Below are 15983 nucleotides of genomic sequence, written 5' to 3' on the forward strand. Positions count from 1 at the left end.
CTCCCGCGTCCCCCCCGCGCCCCCCCCCCCCCCCGCAGGGGACCCTGGGGGCCGGTGCTGGGCGCGGGGGGGCCGGGCCGCGGGCAGGGAGGGGTTAAGGCCGCCGAGCCCCTGGCAGCGCGCCCCGGGGTTTGGCTGCGACTGAAAAATGGGGGGGGGCGGAGGGGGGGGAGGGGCGGGGGGGAGGGGAACCCGAATTTGGGCGCCGAGCCCAATCCCCCCCCCCGGGGGAGGGGCGGCGGTGTCGGGGGGCGGCGGTGTCGGAGCACGGCGGCGGGGAGCGACCCCCCCCGCCCCGCCGCCAGCCGCGTTTCGGGGCCCCCCCGCCCCAAGGCGGAGCCCCCCCAGCCCTAGAGGGGTCCCCAACGCCCCCCGGGCCCCCCCGTTATGAGCCATCCCCACTGCCGGGGCCCCCCGCCCCCGCCCCGGCTCCTCCCCCGCTCCAGCCCCCCCCCCGTCACCTCCGGGCCCGGCTTCCGCCCGCGCCTTCAGCCGCTTCCGCCCTCGCTCGCCGCCGCTTCCGGTGCGTCACTTCCGCCGCCCGCGCAAGATGGCGGCGCCCTTGAGGCGAGCGCTGGCGGCGGCGCTGGGTCGGGCCCGGGTCTCGCTGGCGATTGCGGCCCCGGCCCGGCGCTACCGGGCGGCCCCGCTGCGGCGCCGCTCCGGCCCGGCCCCGGCGGACCCCGCGGACCTGCGGGCGGCGGCGCGGCGCTTCGGGCGGCTGGGGGAGGCGGCGGCGGTGCCGGTTTGGCGGCTCTGGCCGGACCCCGAGCGGCTGCGGGCGGCAGAGGCGGAGGAGCGCGAGTGGGACCCGCCGCTGCGGGAGGTGGAGGCGGCGCTGGACCGGCGGGAGCGGGAGGAGGCGCGGCGGCGTGAGGAGAGGTGGGGCGGGGCGGCGGGGTGGGGGCACTGGTGGGACTGGGACCGGGTTTGGGGGAGGGACTGGGAGGACTGGGACCGGGTTTGGAGGGGGGCACTGGTGGGACTGGGACCGGGTTTGGGGGGGGGGGGGGGCACTGGTGGGAGTTGGAGGGGGTGTGGGGGCACTGGTGGGACTGGGACTGGGTTTGGGGGGGGGGCACCGGGGACACCAGTGAAAACTGGGGGAAATGGCATCGGGGCTGGGGAGAACTGGGATAACTGGGATCAGGGTCTGGGCGGGCACTGGGGAGACCTGGGGGCATTGGGGGTAAACTGGCGGCACTGGAAGAACTGGGATCGGGGTCTGGGGGGGCATTGGGGGTACACTGGCAGCACTGGAAGAGCTGGGATCAGGGTCTGGGGGAGCACTGGGAGAACTGGGATCGGGGTCTGGGAGGAGCAGTGGGAAAACTGGGATCAGGGTCTGGGCGGGGCACCGGGTGTGGGGGCGGGAAGACCAGGTGAAAACTGGGAGAAATGGGACAGGGCCTGGGGACGCACTGGGGAAGAACTGGGACAGGGAGAGTGCAGGGGTGGGACTGGGGGTGTCCCCCTGCCGGGGGGGGGCATCCCCCTCCCAGGGGGGTGTCCCCATCCCGGGGGTCCCCGCTCTGTCCCCCCAGGCAGCGGCTGGTGGCCGGCAGCCTGGCGGCCATGCCGGCGCGGGTGAGCGCCTGGCGGCAGGAGCGGGCGCAGGCGCGGGAGCGGGCGCGGCAGGATGCGGCGCGACGGCAGCGCTTGTTGGCCGAGGCGGGGCTGGGGGGGGGGCTCTCCCGCCCCGGGACCCCCCCCCGCGGCAGCCCCCAGGCCCAGGCGCTGCTGCAGGACCTGGAGCGGCGCCAGCGGCGGGAGGAGAAGCGCCGGCGGCGGCAGGAGCGGGAGGAGGTCGCCCGCAGTGCCATGGCCGCCGCCGAGGCCGCTGCCGCCTCGCGGCCCCCCCCAGGGGTCCCCCCCGAGAGTGCAGGGGCCGTCTCCTCCTGAGCCTCCCCCCCCGCCTCGAATCACACCCACGTGACCCCAAAATGGGTTTAAAATTCTGCGTTTAATCTTTCCCCGCCCCCCCCCCCGAGTTGTGGTTCCCGCGGCGCCGCCCCCCACCCCCCAGGGCCGAACAGGGGAGGGGGGGGTCGGGGGTGGGGGACAGGAGAAAGCGGTTTGCTGAGCAACCCCCCCCCAGTGTGGGCGGGGCTCCAGGGGGCTCCACCAATTGCTCTTTATCCCTCGGGGTGTGGCGGGGCTGGGGTCCAATGGTGGTCCCAGTCCTGCCGCTCCCCGAAAAGCAGAGCCACACCCACAGCCCCAGGGGTGGGGGGGGGCCAGGCAGAGCTGCGTGTCCCCCCGCCCCCCGTGGTGGGACCCCCCCCACGAGGCAGCGTGGGCCCTGTGGCCCCCCCCCCAGAGGTGGGGGGAGGGCAGGGGGGGCACCAGCCCCGGCCCCTCAGTCGTCGTCGAAATTCTGGCTGAGCAGGAAGTTGGCCGCCAGGTTCTCATTCTTCTCGCAGGCGAAGTAGGCCTGGATCACCAGGCTCTCGGGGAAGCCCAGCGCCTTCAACTGCAGGGGAAAAGCGTTCACTCTGGGCCCTACTGACACCCTGGGGCGGGCACAGCTTCCCACCACTGCTGTTAACTCTGGAGCCTAATGGTGACTCTCACTGTGCGCCCCCCCCCCCAACGTTAGCTGTGTACGTGTTACTGGTTAGAAGCGCTAACTCCGGTCCCTAATGATGGCTGAGGAACAGCTATTGTCTTTCGGGTTCCTGCTGACGGCTGTTTTCTGCTCCTGTTAACTCTGGAGCCCAGTGACCACAGCCTGTTCTCAATAGCCGTCAGGATACTCTGCTTCCCACCAGCGTTAACTGCGTGCCCTAATAACAACTCTGAGGCGGCTGTTTCCTTGCCTTCCTCAGCGCTGTTAACTCTGGTTCTTACCGATGACAGTACGTCATTTATAGTGATCCGTGCCCGCAGATCAACTACCCCGTTAATTCTGGCCCCTACTAACAACAAGCAACTCTCCCTGCACCCTGCCCATAAGAACCAGGGTCCCCCGCGGCGCCCCTCGCCCTTACCCTTTCTATGGCTTCTTTTTCCTGAGGCGTCACCTGGATGTAGTTCATCTGGGGGGACTCGTCCCCGATGGCGCCCATCTCCCCCTCGAGATCACCCAGCTCCCCCAGCGGCTCGTTCAGCATCTGGATGAACTGCTCCTGGTGCTGGCTGATTTGCTGGGAGAGGGAGGGGAGGGGGGTGAGTCGGGGGGTCCCGGGAGGGTCCCGGGGGGGGGTCCCAGGGGGTGGGGTACCTGGAGCAGCTGGGGGTTCTCCTGGCCCAGCTGCTGGAGCAGGGCGGGCAGCAGGGCCGGGTTCTGCTGGATCACCTGCCGCATGTTCTGGAACTGGGGCTGCTCCCGCAGGAACTCCAGTGGGTTCTCCCCTGCAGGTGGGAGGGGCCGGTGGGTGGGGCCTGAACGAGCCACACCCATGGGGAGGGGTCTGACCGGGACACACCCTCACCCCCAGGAGAAAGGCCCTCCTCAAGCCCCGCCCTGGGAAGGTGGGACCTCCCCAAGCACTGCCCCAGGAGGGGGACCCAGGCATAGCCCCACCCACCCACCACCCCTACCAAAGGGGGCAGGGCCTGCCCAGGCCACACCCCCACCCAGTGAGGGTCCCAGTAGAGCGACTCCCCCAGGCAGGGAACCAGGTGGTGCTTCCCTGGGGGCGGTTCTTAGCACTAGACCACACCCCATAAGGGGAGGAGCCTCCAGGCCACACCTCCAGCTGCACCCCCCGACCAGGAGCCCCGAGCCCCGCCCCGAAGGGCGGAGCCCCTCAGCACCACCCGAGATAGCACCACAGGGGTGTGGCCAGCCACAGCCCCACCCGGTGGGCGTGTCCCACAGAAGCCCCGCCCCACCGACCTTCAGGCGCCGGCTGCTCTGGGGGGCGGCTCTCCTGCACGGGCGGGCGCTCAGGCTCGGGGCTGCCGGGGATGCCCTGGGGGCAGCGGGGGTCAGGGGGGGGATCCCTGAGCCCCCCCCCGCCCCCCAGGGCCCCCCGCAGCCCCCCAGCTCACCGTCAGCAGGTACTCGACGGCGCGGTGGGGGTTGTTGTAGCTGGCGCGCAGCGCGGCCACCACCCGCTCCCGCTCGTACCCCATCGACATGATCTCCGTCAGCATCGTCTCGTACTCCGAGCCCGTCACTGCCGGTCCCGCGTCAGCGCTGGCCCTGGGACCCACCCCGTGCCCCCCAGGACCCCGCCCCTCCCATTCACCTTCATTGACCCGTAAGAACGACCCCGAATTCAAAGACCCCCATTTATCTGTTCCATTTCCACACTTGGGCACCCCCAAAACGTTTTCCACCCCACCTTCCCTTCTTCTCCATCCCTGCTCAGGACACCCCCCCCCAACCTCCCCCCATTCCAGAGCCCTCCCTGCCTCAGGGGCCACCATACGCTAGGAAGCCCCCACCCCACCACCCCTCTGGGGACCGCAAGTCCCCCCGCCCCCGTGATCCCTCCCCCTCCCTCCCCCTTGTGCTCCTCCCCCTTGCCCAGGGGACCCCCCATCCCCGCATCCCGCACCCCCTGGCACCCACCGAGGGTGGAGGCGGCGTCGGCCGAGCGCCCCGCACTACCTGGGGGGGGAACAGAGCTGCGGATTCAAGAGAGAGACGTGGCAGCCGGGGCCTTTCTGGGAGCTCCGAGGCGCGGCCAGCCCCCCCCAAAACCCCCTGTGGCCCCCTAACCCCACCCCCAGCCCAGCCTCAGCCCCCACTCTCCTGCTACTCCCCCCCAAAATCTTCTCTGTGCTGGCCCCTAGTACCCCACAGCCCCCCCAAAAGCTGTGCTTCAGCCTCTCCTGTCCCCCACCCACAGTATCCAACAGAATTAGACCCCCCGCTCCCCTGATGCCCCCTCCTTGGGCCTCTGCCCCCCCCTTACCCCGCCGCGGGCTCTGAGAGGGCAAGCGGAGGGAGGTCGTGGGACGGCGTCTCCTCGCTGGGGGCGGCTGGTGGCGGGGGGACGGCGTCAGCAGCCGGGGGGGGCCCTGGTGCTGCGGGAGGCTCCGAGGCGCCACCAGCTCCGGCCTCAGGGGCTGCGGTGCCCAGCGACGACTTGGCCTGCGGGAGGGGGTCGTGAGCGGGTGGGGAGGTCTGAGGGGGTCCCCTATTGGGGGGGGGGGGAGGGTGTCCACCTTGGTCACCATGACGACCACAAAGTTCTTCTCATCGATGCGGTACTCGCGGATGGGGACGTCATCGCTCAGGATTTTCCCCGCGTAAATAAGCTTCTGCCCCGCCACGGGGAAGGCGTCGCTGCCCTTCTCCGCCTCGATCTTCTCCTTCAGCGCCCGCACCTGGGGGGCGCAGGGGTCGGGGGCAACCCCCAAACAGGGTCACTCCAAAAGTACGGGGTCCCACCAAAGCCAACACGGGCATCCGGAGACAGGGGAGTCATCGTCCCGCCCAGGGCCGGCGCAGCGACAGCCTCTGGGGCGAGGCAGGCGGTGGCTGGGGAGGTGCCCCGAGCCCGGGGGGGGGTTCAGCCGCCGACGACATTGAGCCCCGCCCAAATAATTCCCTGCTCAACCCCCCTGGCGTGCGGAGGACCCGGGGGGGCCCTGGGCTGCACAACGACAAAAACCGCCCCCCCAACGGCTGACGCTGCAGCGGGCCCGGCCCCCGCCACCCCGCTCCCGGAAGGAGGCAGGAGCGGACACAGAGCCCCCCCCGCCCCGCGTCCACCGCCCACGAGCCGTGGGGGGCAACAGGGACCCGAAATGGCACCGCAGGGGCGCAGAAGCCCCGGGCTGCCCCGCTCCGGGGGGAGCTGGACCCCCCCCACCCCCCGACCGGGAGCGGGGCCGCCCCAGGCCGGCGGGGGGTGAGGCCCAGCCCCGCCCGCCCCGCGGGCCGCTGCCGGCCGCGCCCGCCCGGGCCGCGCTCACCGTCTCGTGCGGCTCCATGCGGATCTTGAAGGTTTGCTGCTGCAGCGTCTTCAGCGTCACGGTCACCGCCATGGCGCGGCGGCGGCTCCTCCCGGCGGCCCCACAACATGCAACTCACGCCGCCGCCATCTTAGGCGCCCCGCCGCTTCCGCCACGTGACGCGCGGCCGGAATTGCGTCACGGCGCGGGCCCTGCCCGCCCGCCCTCCCTCCCTCCCGGAGGCGCCCCCGTCACGTGAGGCGGGGAACGGCGCGGCGCTCATCACGTGAGGCGCGCGGCGGCACAAAATGGCGGCGGCGGCAAGATGGCGCGGGCAGAGGGAGCGCAGCGGAGGCGGCCGGGACGAGCGTTAATTTAATAGAAACCGGATCGCGACACCCGTACAGTCACGTGCGCCCGCGGAGCCCCACCCCCGCCGGTACCAGGGGGTCTCTCCCCCCCGCCCACCCCCCCCCGCTCCGCGGTACCGCGCCCGGCGCCCTTCCTGAGTCCTCGCCCGCGGGGGGCCCGGCCCGGCCCCCGCGCCCCGGGCCCGCGGCCGGGCGGGCGGCGGCGCCCATAGAAAAGAGTCCAGGTCTCACAGAGACATTACGGTCCCGCCCGCGGCCGGCCGGGCCGCGCCGCCCCTCACAGCTCGTCCCGCGGGGCCGCCTCCGCCTCCTCGGGCTCGGCCTCGGGCTCCTCCTCGTCCTCGTCCTCGTCCTCGTCCCCGTCCCCCTCCTCGTCCCCCTCCTCCTCCTTCTGCTGCTTCTCCTCCTCCTCCTGCTTCTTCCGCTGCTCCTCGTCCTGCTGCTCCTTCATCTTCCTCTCCGCCTCCTGCGGGACACGGGGGGGTCAGGGGGGGCCCGGAGGCGTGCGGGGGGGTCCCAGGGCCCTGCCCTACCTTGGTAGCCCCCCAGGTCTCGTTGCCGACCTCCTCCGCCAGCTTCTCGTCGTCCGTGATGAGGAAGTTGTCGAAGATGGTGCCTGACTTCACCTGCAGGAGAGGGGGGTCAGGGGGGACACGGGGACCCCGGGGGGGAAACACGGGACCCCGGGGGGGCAGGGGACACCCCACGCACCTGCCAGAGGTCGAGGCCGATGACGCCGAAGCTGTCGTAGGCGTAGAGGTGGGGGTCGGGGCTGTACTCGGGGTTGTCGATCTCGGGGTGCACCCACTTCCCCTTGTAGTCGGGGTTGTCGATCTGCTGGGGCCTCCACTCGCCCTGGGGGTCGGCGGAGGGGCGGTCAGGGGGGCTTTGGGGGGACGCAGCCCGTCGCCCCGCAGACCCCCGGCCTCACCTTGTACTCAGGGTTCTGGATGACAGGGGGCTCCCACTCCCCGTCCATCTCCTCATCCCAGTCCTCCGGCTTCTTGGCGTCGGGGTCCGGGATGTGCTCGGGCTTGTCCCAGTCCTGGGGGGGCCGGGTGGGGTCAGGGCACCGCCACAGACCCCCGGAGCGCCCCCCGCCCCCTCCCCGAGCCCCCTCCCCACCTCGGGCTTGGTGTCCTCGGGGTCATCGATCTTGGCCCGCTCGTCCCAGTCGTCGGGTTTCCGGGCCTCGGGGTCCTTGATCTTCCTGGGGGGGAGGAAGTCCCAGTCCTCCTCCAGGCTGCCCGACTCCACCCGCCCGTTGTCGATCTTCACCTCGTAGGTGTTGTCGGGCCGGACCACCAGCGTGTAGAGGTGGGTGAACTCGTCGTCCTGCGGAGGGGGGCAGCTCAGCAGGGCCGGGGACCCCCCACGGGGCGGGGCAGGGCCGGGCCCCCTACCCAGCCCCCCACCCACCTTGCAGCGGATGTCCTTGTTGATCAGGACGTTCTTCCCTTTGTAGTTGAAGATGACATGCACCTTCTTGGTGCCGGGGCCGCAGATATCGGGGCCTGGGGGGGAAGAGGGGGTGAGGGGGGGGGTCTCGCACAGCGTCATGGGGCCCGCAGGGGGGGGCGGGGACCCACCGAACATGATGTTGTACTCGGAGTCGCCGTGCATGTCCTCCTGGCTCAGGCTGGCCGGGAAGAGCTTGACATAGCCGCCCCCGCAGTCGATGTTCTGCTCGTGCTTCACCGTGAACTGCACCACCAGCGTCTTGTCCCGGTTGCTGAAGGGCTCGAAGCGGGAGGAGATGGCGTAGAACCGGGCGTCCTGGCTTGTCTGGATCCCTGTGGGACGCAGGCACGTTGGTGGGGGGTGACTCCCGGCCCCAGGGGTCCCCACCCGGCACGGCCCAACCCCGGAGGTCCCCTCACCTTTGTCCTTCTCAGCGTCGCCATAAAACTTCCCAGCCGTGAGGACGAACCGGCCGTAGTCAGGCTTGTGCTTCGATTCCACCCACCGGCGGGTCCAGGCATCTGCGGGAGGGGAGCGCTCAGGACCCCGAGCCCCCTCCCCATGGCTGGGTAGTCGGTTCTGCCCCCCCAGTGCAGAGCCGGAAGCTCCCAAGGCCCATCACGCTCCAGAGGAGCCCATCAAGGAGAACTGCCCACCTGCACCCAAGGCCAGAGCTGGGCCCCCCCGCCCCTTCCCACCAGGGCCGGGAGCCCCAGAGGGAGCTCAGGTCTTGGGGTGTCTCCTGCTGTGGGGTTGCAGGAGGATTTGGGGGCCTGGGGAAGGACAAACCCCCAGCGTGAGCCAGCTCCTGGCTGGCTTCCCCGCATGTGGAACACCCCAGACCCCAAATGTCACCCGCCCAGGGAGGAACCCCTACTCCTTGGGGGGCCCCCACTCCTGACAGCCCCCATCCACTGCCCCTTTGGCCCCCCAAGCTGGGGGGGGGGCTTTCAGCCCCCTGTATCCTCCCAAGGCCCTGTTCCCCAGCCCAGGGCAGACCTCCTACACAAAGTTGTACCCAAGACCACCCATCCAAGTGGGCCCTGACCCCACTCCATCTTCCTCCTGACCCCTAACCCTCTGTTAGGCCTCCCAGTCCCCCTTACCTCCCCCAGCTCTACTTGAGAACTGACCCAGAGCCCTCACCCCCCTCCCCAACCCTCCAATGGCCCTTACCCTCCTCAGCCCAGACCCTTCGACCCCCAGATGACCCTCATCCTCCTCAGCCCAGGTGACACCCCTCATGCTTCCCATCCCTCCTGTATGCCCCCCATCCACTCCCATAACTAGGCCCCCCCCCCTCCCCAGCCCCTGACCTCCAGCTCAGGGGAGGTCTCCAGGCTCCCCTGTACCCTCCCTCACCTCAGGGAACACCCTGGGTCCCCACAGCCAACCCCCTCACCTCAGGGGGCCCCCCCAGGTCCCCACAGCCTCCTTCTATATTAGGGACCCTCCCCAGGTCCCCTTCACCTCAGAGGACCCACAGGCCCCGCCCTCTCCCCCCCAGGGGGCCCCGGCCCCCCCTCACCTCCGTCCCCGAACTCCTCCCGGAAGAACTGGGTGGGCCCGGCCGCCGCCAACGCCAGGAGGGCGCCGAGCACGACAGGGAGGCTGAGGCAGCTCATGGCGGCGGTCCCACGCGGCGCGGCCCGGTCGCTCCCTCCCTCCCGGCCTGGCGGCGCCCGGCACTGCGGAGGGGGGCGGTGGCGGCGCCCCCTTTTATCCGCCCGCCGCCCCTCGGCCCGCCCCCGGCCCCGGCCCATTGGCCCGCGCCCGCGCAGGGCCCGCTCCCATTGGCCGGCCGCCCGCTGGCCGGTGGCGACGGCGCCCCCGAACGTTTGCGTCCCAGATGGCCGCTTCCCATTGGCTGAGCACAACGGCCAATGAGGAGCGACCACGCGTTCGGAGGGAGACGCCCCCCCCCTCCCGCGCGCTCCTGTCCTCCCTCCGCGGGGTGCGTCACCGCAGTCACGTGGGGACGGGCGCTCTTAAAGGGCCAGGCCCCCTGCGGACCACGTGGGGGGCGGTGCTCGCCATCCCATAATGGTTCCGGGAAGAGGCTTGGGGCCCGACACGGCAGGGGAATACGTGGGGGAACACAGTGCACGCCACGCCACGCCACGCCACGCCACACGGGACAGGGGGTCTCCCTCTGGTCTCAGGCATTTATGACCTGATATGGAGCTGTGATGCAATGATGATGTAATACGGTCCAATGATGTCACAGCACATGTGAAACCCAGGAAAGGCGCAGGCTGGGGGGCTGCGCTACTGAGGCGCTAGATCCGGCCCCAGGGACTGTCGTCACCGCGACGGGGTGCGTGGGGTCGGTGTCACCGCCGCGGCGGGCGCGTTGTTGCCATGGCGACGGGTCTGGGGGTGACGCGGGGGCGTCGCTGCCGGGCACGGGGGTGGGGAACGGGCCCGCCGCTGCGCTGAGACCCGGGCAGGCCCAGGGTGCGCGCGGGTAAAGTCGCCTAGCATGACGTCATTCTGCAGCCTCACGACGTCACAGCCCTCCCGCAGCACTGGGCGGGCTCTCCCTCCCAAAACCACCCGCCGGGTCCCGCCACGCTCAAGATGGCGCCCGCCTCGCCCCGCCCCGCGTGGCGCTCCCGCTTCCGGCGGGCGCGGGGAGCGCTTCCGGCCGGCGGGATGTCGCCGAGCGTGGCCGAGCTGCTGCTGCAGCGGCTGGACCGGGAGGCGGCGGGGCCCGGCGGGGGCCTCTGCAGCCTGGAGGCGGCCGCCGCGCTCGGCCTCGACCACCAGACGCTCGTGGGCGCCGTCAAGAGCCTCCAGGCGCTGGGGGAGGTGGGAGCCCGGGGCACAGGTCGGCGGGCAAGGGGGGCCCCGGGGTGCCGGTGCTGACGCCGGTGCCGGTCCCCGCAGGTGATCGAGGCGGAGGCGCGGGCGGCCACGCGGTGGGAGCTAAGCCCCGAGGGCGCGGAGGTGCTGCGGGACGGCAGCCCCGAGGTGCGGCTCTTCCGGAGCCTCCCGGCGGAGGGGCTGCCCCAGAGCGACGCCATGGTGAGCGCGAGGGGACCGGAGAGGGCACCCGGGGGAGAAACTGGAGGGCACCGGGTCCCTGACGGCCGCCCCGTCCCCGCAGAAGCTGCCCGGCGGCTCGGTGGGCTTCAGCAAGGCCATGGCCAACAAGTGGCTGCGCCTGGAGAAGGGGGCACCCGGCGGCCCCCGCGTCCTCCGCGCTGTGAGTGTCGGGGGGGGACCGGGCGGGGGTCCCCTGGAGTGTCCCGGGGGGGACCGGGCGGGGGTCCCCTGGAGCGTTCCGGGGGGGACCAGGGGGCTATTGGAGTGTCCTGGGGGACACCGGGGGGTCCCCTGGAGTGTCCCAGGGGGGACCAGGGGTCCCCTGGAGCATCCCGGCAGGGGGGCTGGGGTCCCTGTCGGGGCTGGGGCTGTCCCTGTCCTTGGGACCCGTCCCCAGCCCCCTGGGGGTCTTGTCCCCGTGTCCTGCCCATCCCCGGTGCCTCCCCGTGCCCCGCAGGTGGCGGAGGTGCAGGACGGGGTGCAGCAGAGCCTGCAGCGGGTGCAGCGGGGGGAGGCCGAGAGCCTGCCCGAGCGCGACCGCGCCGAGCTCAAGAGGAGGAAGCTGCTGCTGGAAGTGTGAGCGGGGCAGGGGTGGCTCGGGGGGGGGGGACAGGTTTGGGGGCACCCCCCTGACCCCCCCCCCTCGCTCCCCCAGCACCCTCAAGTCCTACTGGATCCGCAAGGGCAGCGCCTTCAGCACCGCGGTGGCGCGGCAGGAGACGGAGCTAACGCCGGAGATGATCGCCACGTGAGTCTGGGGGGGCCCAGCCCTGCCGTGACCTCCTGACCCTGCCATGACCTCCTGACCCTGCCATGACCTCCTGACCCCACCTGCAGGGGCTCCTGGCAGCAGCGCCCCTTCAAGCCCTACAACTTCTCAGCGCTGGGGCTGCCGCCCGCCTGCGGCCACCTCCACCCGCTGCTGAAGGTGCGCTCCCAGCTGCGCCAGATCTTCCTGGAGATGGGGTGAGTGGGGTGGGGGTGGGGCCCTGGGGGGGCCCCCCCCGACACCGCAGCCCCCCCCTGACGCTGCGGCCCCCAGGTTCACGGAGATGCCCACCGACAACTTTGTAGAGAGCTCCTTCTGGAACTTCGACGCTCTCTTCCAACCCCAGCAGCACCCGGCCCGTGACCAGCATGACACCTTCTTCCTACAGGGTGGGTGCTGGGGGCAGGGGGGGGATACAGGCCCCCCCCCAAACCCCACTGACACCCCTCCTCCGTGTCTGTGCCCCCCCCCCAGACCCCGCCGAGGCCCCCGAGCTGCCTGCCGGCTACACGGCCAAGGTGAAGAAGGTGCATTCGCAGGGAGGCTACGGCTCGCAGGGGTGAGGGCGAGACCCCAGGGCGGGGGCGGGTTGGGGGGCCATGCCCCCCTCCCCAGCCCGTGCCCCCCCCGCTGAGCTGCCCCCCCCAGGTACAAGTATGAGTGGCGGCTGGAGGAGGCGCGAAGGAACCTGCTGCGCACCCACACCACATCCGCCAGCGCCCGCGCGCTCTATCGGCTGGCTCGCCAGGTGAGATGACGGGTTTGGGGGGGGGGGGCACAGGGGGGGTTTGGGGGGGCCCCGCCTGACCCCACCCCTCTTTTGCCACCCCCAGGAGAAGTTCTCCCCGGTGAAGTACTTCTCCATCGACCGGGTCTTTCGCAACGAGAGCCTGGACGCCACCCACCTGGCCGAGTTCCACCAGGTGGAGGGGGTAGTGGCCGACCGTGGCCTCACCCTCGGCCACCTCATGGGCATCCTGCGGCAGTTCTTTACCAAGCTGGGTACGGGGGGCACCTTAGGGGGGCGGGGGACTCCCCAGGGCCCCCCCCTCACTCCCCTTCTTTCCCCAGGCATCACCCAGTTGCGCTTCAAGCCGGCCTATAACCCCTACACGGAGCCCAGCATGGAGGTGTTCAGCTACCACAAGGGTGAGCGGGGCTCCGGGGGTCTGCGTGGGCCCCCCCATGGTGCAGGGAGGTCCTGGGGGTCAGCGTGGGCCCCCAAGGAGCCCTAGGGTCTGCATGTGCACCCACAGAACAGGGGGGGACCCCATGGTCTGCATGTGCCCCCATGGAGCGGGGGGGAATTTGAGTGACTTTTTAGGGTGGTAGCCAGCTTAGCCTATGGGGTGGGAGGCTTTGGGGTGCCCCTATGGGGTGGGGGTCGGCCTAGCCTCACTCTCTCCCCTGAAGTGGGGGGGCTTTGGGGTGCCTCTATGGGGTGGGGGGCTCTGGGGGGGTCCTATGGCGTGCGGGTCGGCCTAGCCTCACTCTCTCCCCTGAGGTGGGGGGGCTTTGGGGTGCCTCTGTGGGGTGGTGAGGCTCCAATATGGGGTGGCCTGGCCTCACTCTTTCTGAGGTAGGGGGTCTCTGGGGTGCCCCATGGTTGGGGACCCCCCCTCACCCCCTGCGGGGCGGGGGCCCCCACCTCACCCCCAGGGCTGAAGAAGTGGGTGGAGGTGGGGAACTCGGGCATCTTCCGCCCCGAGCTGCTGCTGCCCATGGGGCTGCCTGAAAACGTCTCCGTCATCGCCTGGGGGCTCTCGCTGGAGCGGTGAGTCGGGGGGGGGCGGCGGCCGGGGACCCCCAGCACGGGGAGGGGGCCACCCCTGCCCCCGCTGAACCCCCTTCTCCCGCGCCAGCCCCACCATGATCAAGTACGGCATCAACAACATCAGGGAGCTGGTGGGGCACCGCGTCAACCTGCAGATGGTCTACGACAGCCCCCTCTGCCGCCTGGACGCCTAGACCCCGTCCTCCCGGGGAGGGGTGCCCCCCAATAAACCCCTTTGCCCAGCCGGGTGCCTGTGTCTGTGCCGGAGGCCGGGGCCACGCGGGTTTATTGGGGGGGGGGGGGAGCTGGGGGGCCCCACGGCCTCACCCAGCTGGGGGCGAGCCGTACGCACAGGCCCTGACCGCGGCTCCGCACGACGCCCCCGGGGTGCCTCAGCCCGGCGGCCCCGCACAGGGGCGCCTGCCCGCCCCTCAGCCGGTCTCTTCTGCCCGCAGGCCGCCACCCCCCGGGGCGCCCCGACCGTACCGTCCGCCGGCGCCATCGCGGCTCCGTCTCCTCAGCGCCCGGCCTGGCCCTTCCTGCCTTTTCCCGCGCCGCATTTTATTGGCCACCCCCGCGGCCCAGGCGGGCGCCGATTGGCCGGCACAGGTGCCTGTCGCCCGCTGAGACCCCGCCCGCCGCCCTCAGTGAGGAGCCGTGAGGGGCGGCAGCTGCTCCCACAGCTGCCCCCCGGGTCCCCAGCCCCGGCGGTGGGACCCCCCCCTGGGGCTGGGGCTGTCGCAACCCAGCGTAGGCCCCTGAGCAGCGGCACCGGAGCCAGGCGGGCCCTTCCCACCCAGGGCCCCCGCCGAGCCCCGGCCCCCCACAGCCGCCTGCCCGCCGGGGTGGGTATGTCACGAAAGGAGCGCGAGGGGCCCGAGCCGGAGGCGGCGGCGGGCGACAGCCCCTTCTTCGCGGGGTTGGGCAGGGACAAGCCCCCCGGCGAGGACCCTGACAGGTAACAGGTTTTCCACCCTCCGTTGCCTCACAATTTTGACCTAAATTGGGGGAAAAAGAGCGTGTGGGGAGTGACACCCCTGCAGGTGGTGCGGCGAGGGGCGTCCTGGGTGACACACGCATCCCCTCGTCCACGGGCCACCACGTTCATTAGCGGGGTTCCCAACGTTTCCCCATTAACGCGACCAGGCTGTCCCCTCCCCAGCCGGGGCAGAGCGCAGCCCCGGCCCCGTGGGGTGCGTGCCCCTGACACGCGGGTCCTGCGTTTCGGCCGAGGAGGGAGGCGCTGCCTGCGGCCCCCCGGCCCGGCACAGAGGTGGTACTGGACGGCCAGGCCTCCCGGTACTTCGCATCGCTGGATGCCAACGTCGGGGGCCTGCAGCAACGCGCGCAGCAGCTGATCGACAGGGTGAACGACAGCCGCAAGGAGGACCACACTGTGATGAGCGGCTTCAGGGAGAGCCTGCTGCTGAAGGTGGGGGCTGGGGAGCGGCGGGGGGCTGCTGGCGTGGGGGGCGTGGAGACCCCAGCCCATGCCAACTCCTCGCTGCCGAGCGGTCTCTGCTTGACGCGTTTAATTGCATTATTCCGCCCGAATTAGCGGCAGGCTGGGGGGCGGTGAAACGAGGTGCCGCGGGGAGGGAGCGCGGTGCGAGCAGCCTCTCGCAGGGCGCCGGCGCCAGCTGCAGAGCCTGGTGTGCCGTATGCACTGGCGCTCGCTGCCGTGGCGGGGGGAGCCCCCCCGGCCCCTTCAGGGGTGGCTGCATCTGCCTCCGGCCCCGCTTTGGGGAGTGGAGGGGACGCCAATGGCTCCCCTGTCCCCACGCAGCCGCTGGCTGCCCTCAGTGTCCTCGCTCGGCTGCGCGCTGCGCCGGACTTTGCTCAGCCAAGGGGAGCTGCGCCGGCAGGGCAGGACGTGGGGGGGACTCCCGCAGGCCCACGCGCAGATGGCAGCCCGGCCTTGGCAGCTGCGGCCCACGGTGACCCAGCACTCGGTGGCTACGCCAGCCGGCACTCCGGCTACCAGGGGTGCAGCTGGCGGTGGCAGCAGCCAAGCCAGGCTGGGAGCTGCGCCAGCCCGGGTGGCCGCAGCTGCCACCCCCCTCCGGGGACGGCAGCCGGGCGCCGGCTGTGCCAGCGGCACTGCCCACCCCCGCGCCCCGGCAAGAGCCGCTTCCCCCCCCTTTTCCGTCCCGGTGCGGCAGGTCTCGGGCCTGGCGGAGCAGCTGGAGGAGCGGCTCTTCCACCTCTACGGCCTCCACAACGAGCTGATCCAGGAGCGGCTGCAGGAGCTCGCGGAGGTGATGGAGCGGGTGGGGCAGGCCGAGGCCGAGCTCCAGCAGGTCTGCCGCACCGTGGAGGCAGCCTACCGCGACCTCTGCCTGCAGCCGGAGACCTGAGCAGGGCCCCAAATCTGCAGAGGCCCCCCCAAACCCACGGGAGCCTCCCCGGCCCCGCAGCAGCCCGCCTGCCCTGCGAGCAGGAGCGTGTGTTTCCCGCTGCTGTTGTGCCAGGGCGGCTGCGAGCAGGAAAGGGGGATTTTGGCCCCAAAGGGCTTTTCCGTTACTGTTGGTGTTCGGGTTTAGCACAAATAAAAAGAGCAAAAAAAACCCAAAGGCCGAATCCGAGGGGGCTGCCAGGGCCCTGCCGCCCGCTCGCTTCCAGCCAGTTGCCGGCGCAAACCCCGCCGCGCACAGCACGTGCTGAGGCAGGGCCCCCTCCCGGTGGCAGAGCTGTGTCCTGGCGGCTG

At 71.5% G+C, this 15983-nt stretch overlaps 5 protein-coding genes across 7 annotated transcripts; 3 read left to right on the forward strand and 2 right to left on the reverse strand.

The window, feature by feature from the left end:
* Positions 1-537: 537 nt before the first annotated feature.
* Positions 538-1972, forward strand: GADD45GIP1 (GADD45G interacting protein 1). The gene is made up of 2 exons (XM_075134136.1): positions 538-882; positions 1545-1972. The coding sequence occupies exons 1-2, from the start codon at positions 551-553 to the stop codon at positions 1900-1902; spliced, it is 690 nt and encodes a 229-aa protein (XP_074990237.1). The 5' UTR covers positions 538-550; the 3' UTR covers positions 1903-1972.
* Positions 1945-6057, reverse strand: RAD23A (RAD23 nucleotide excision repair protein A). The gene is made up of 9 exons (XM_075134135.1): positions 5875-6057; positions 5122-5283; positions 4869-5047; positions 4523-4578; positions 3997-4124; positions 3842-3917; positions 3224-3354; positions 2991-3146; positions 1945-2473 (listed from the first exon to the last, which is right to left on the reverse strand). Exons 1-9 carry the CDS (start codon positions 5944-5946, stop codon positions 2360-2362), a joined length of 1074 nt encoding a protein of 357 aa, XP_074990236.1. The 5' UTR covers positions 5947-6057; the 3' UTR covers positions 1945-2359.
* Positions 6058-6210: 153 nt separating this feature from the next.
* Positions 6211-9463, reverse strand: CALR (calreticulin). The gene is made up of 9 exons (XM_075134134.1): positions 9214-9463; positions 8105-8206; positions 7814-8017; positions 7644-7738; positions 7350-7559; positions 7156-7269; positions 6936-7079; positions 6758-6850; positions 6211-6690 (listed from the first exon to the last, which is right to left on the reverse strand). Exons 1-9 carry the CDS (start codon positions 9446-9448, stop codon positions 6502-6504), a joined length of 1386 nt encoding a protein of 461 aa, XP_074990235.1. The 5' UTR covers positions 9449-9463; the 3' UTR covers positions 6211-6501.
* Positions 9464-9703: 240 nt separating this feature from the next.
* On the forward strand, positions 9704-13518 carry FARSA (phenylalanyl-tRNA synthetase subunit alpha). Of its 3 annotated transcripts, none has more exons than XM_075134132.1 (13): positions 9704-10002; positions 10575-10712; positions 10795-10893; positions 11191-11309; positions 11389-11481; positions 11571-11699; positions 11776-11891; positions 11977-12061; positions 12151-12250; positions 12336-12504; positions 12574-12651; positions 13162-13276; positions 13365-13518. In XM_075134132.1, exons 2-13 carry the CDS (start codon positions 10710-10712, stop codon positions 13468-13470), a joined length of 1212 nt encoding a protein of 403 aa, XP_074990233.1. In that variant the 5' UTR covers positions 9704-10002; positions 10575-10709; the 3' UTR covers positions 13471-13518. The 3 variants fall into 3 exon arrangements, with proteins under 3 accessions (XP_074990233.1, XP_074990232.1, XP_074990231.1); XM_075134131.1 differs by lacking the exon at positions 9704-10002 and adding an exon at positions 10308-10496 and having other exon boundaries at positions 13086-13276; XM_075134130.1 differs by lacking the exon at positions 9704-10002 and adding an exon at positions 10308-10496.
* A 115-nt stretch (positions 13519-13633) lies between these two features.
* On the forward strand, positions 13634-15843 carry SYCE2 (synaptonemal complex central element protein 2). Its single transcript, XM_075134067.1, has 3 exons — positions 13634-14236; positions 14536-14708; positions 15439-15843. Exons 1-3 carry the CDS (start codon positions 14128-14130, stop codon positions 15631-15633), a joined length of 477 nt encoding a protein of 158 aa, XP_074990168.1. The 5' UTR covers positions 13634-14127; the 3' UTR covers positions 15634-15843.
* Positions 15844-15983: the final 140 nt, after the last annotated feature.

The sequence above is a fragment of the Calonectris borealis genome, chromosome 31 (genome assembly GCF_964195595.1).
Source record: "Calonectris borealis chromosome 31, bCalBor7.hap1.2, whole genome shotgun sequence".
Classification (NCBI taxonomy): domain Eukaryota; kingdom Metazoa; phylum Chordata; class Aves; order Procellariiformes; family Procellariidae; genus Calonectris; species Calonectris borealis.

Excerpts from the sequence above, each read along its gene's own strand:
- GADD45GIP1 (XM_075134136.1), top strand. The coding sequence starts at position 551 with ATGGCGGCGCCCTTGAGGCGAGCGCTGGCGGCGGCGCTGGGTCGGGCC. Across the intron at positions 883-1,544 it reads GCGCGGCGGCGTGAGGAGAG|GCAGCGGCTGGTGGCCGGCA; the intron begins GTGGGGCGGGGC and ends CTGTCCCCCCAG.
- RAD23A (XM_075134135.1), bottom strand. The coding sequence starts at position 5,946 with ATGGCGGTGACCGTGACGCTGAAGACGCTGCAGCAGCAAACCTTCAAG. Across the intron at positions 3,355-3,841 it reads AGAGCAGCCGGCGCCTGAAG|GGGAGAACCCACTGGAGTTC; the intron begins GTCGGTGGGGCG and ends TCCCACCTGCAG. Across the intron at positions 2,474-2,990 it reads AAAAAGAAGCCATAGAAAGG|TTGAAGGCGCTGGGCTTCCC; the intron begins GTAAGGGCGAGG and ends TTTCCCCTGCAG.
- CALR (XM_075134134.1), bottom strand. The coding sequence starts at position 9,448 with ATGGGCCGGGGCCGGGGGCGGGCCGAGGGGCGGCGGGCGGATAAAAGG. Across the intron at positions 8,207-9,213 it reads GGAGGAGTTCGGGGACGGAG|ATGCCTGGACCCGCCGGTGG; the intron begins GTGAGGGGGGGC and ends CCCCTCCCGCAG. Across the intron at positions 7,270-7,349 it reads CCGAGGACACCAAGCCCGAG|GACTGGGACAAGCCCGAGCA; the intron begins GTGGGGAGGGGG and ends CGGCCCCCCCAG.
- FARSA (XM_075134130.1), top strand. The coding sequence starts at position 10,341 with ATGTCGCCGAGCGTGGCCGAGCTGCTGCTGCAGCGGCTGGACCGGGAG. Across the intron at positions 10,713-10,794 it reads TGCCCCAGAGCGACGCCATG|AAGCTGCCCGGCGGCTCGGT; the intron begins GTGAGCGCGAGG and ends CCGTCCCCGCAG. Across the intron at positions 13,277-13,364 it reads TGGGGGCTCTCGCTGGAGCG|CCCCACCATGATCAAGTACG; the intron begins GTGAGTCGGGGG and ends CTCCCGCGCCAG.
- SYCE2 (XM_075134067.1), top strand. The coding sequence starts at position 14,128 with ATGTCACGAAAGGAGCGCGAGGGGCCCGAGCCGGAGGCGGCGGCGGGC. Across the intron at positions 14,237-14,535 it reads CGGCGAGGACCCTGACAGGT|GGCCCGGCACAGAGGTGGTA; the intron begins AACAGGTTTTCC and ends CTGCGGCCCCCC. Across the intron at positions 14,709-15,438 it reads GGGAGAGCCTGCTGCTGAAG|GTCTCGGGCCTGGCGGAGCA; the intron begins GTGGGGGCTGGG and ends CCGGTGCGGCAG.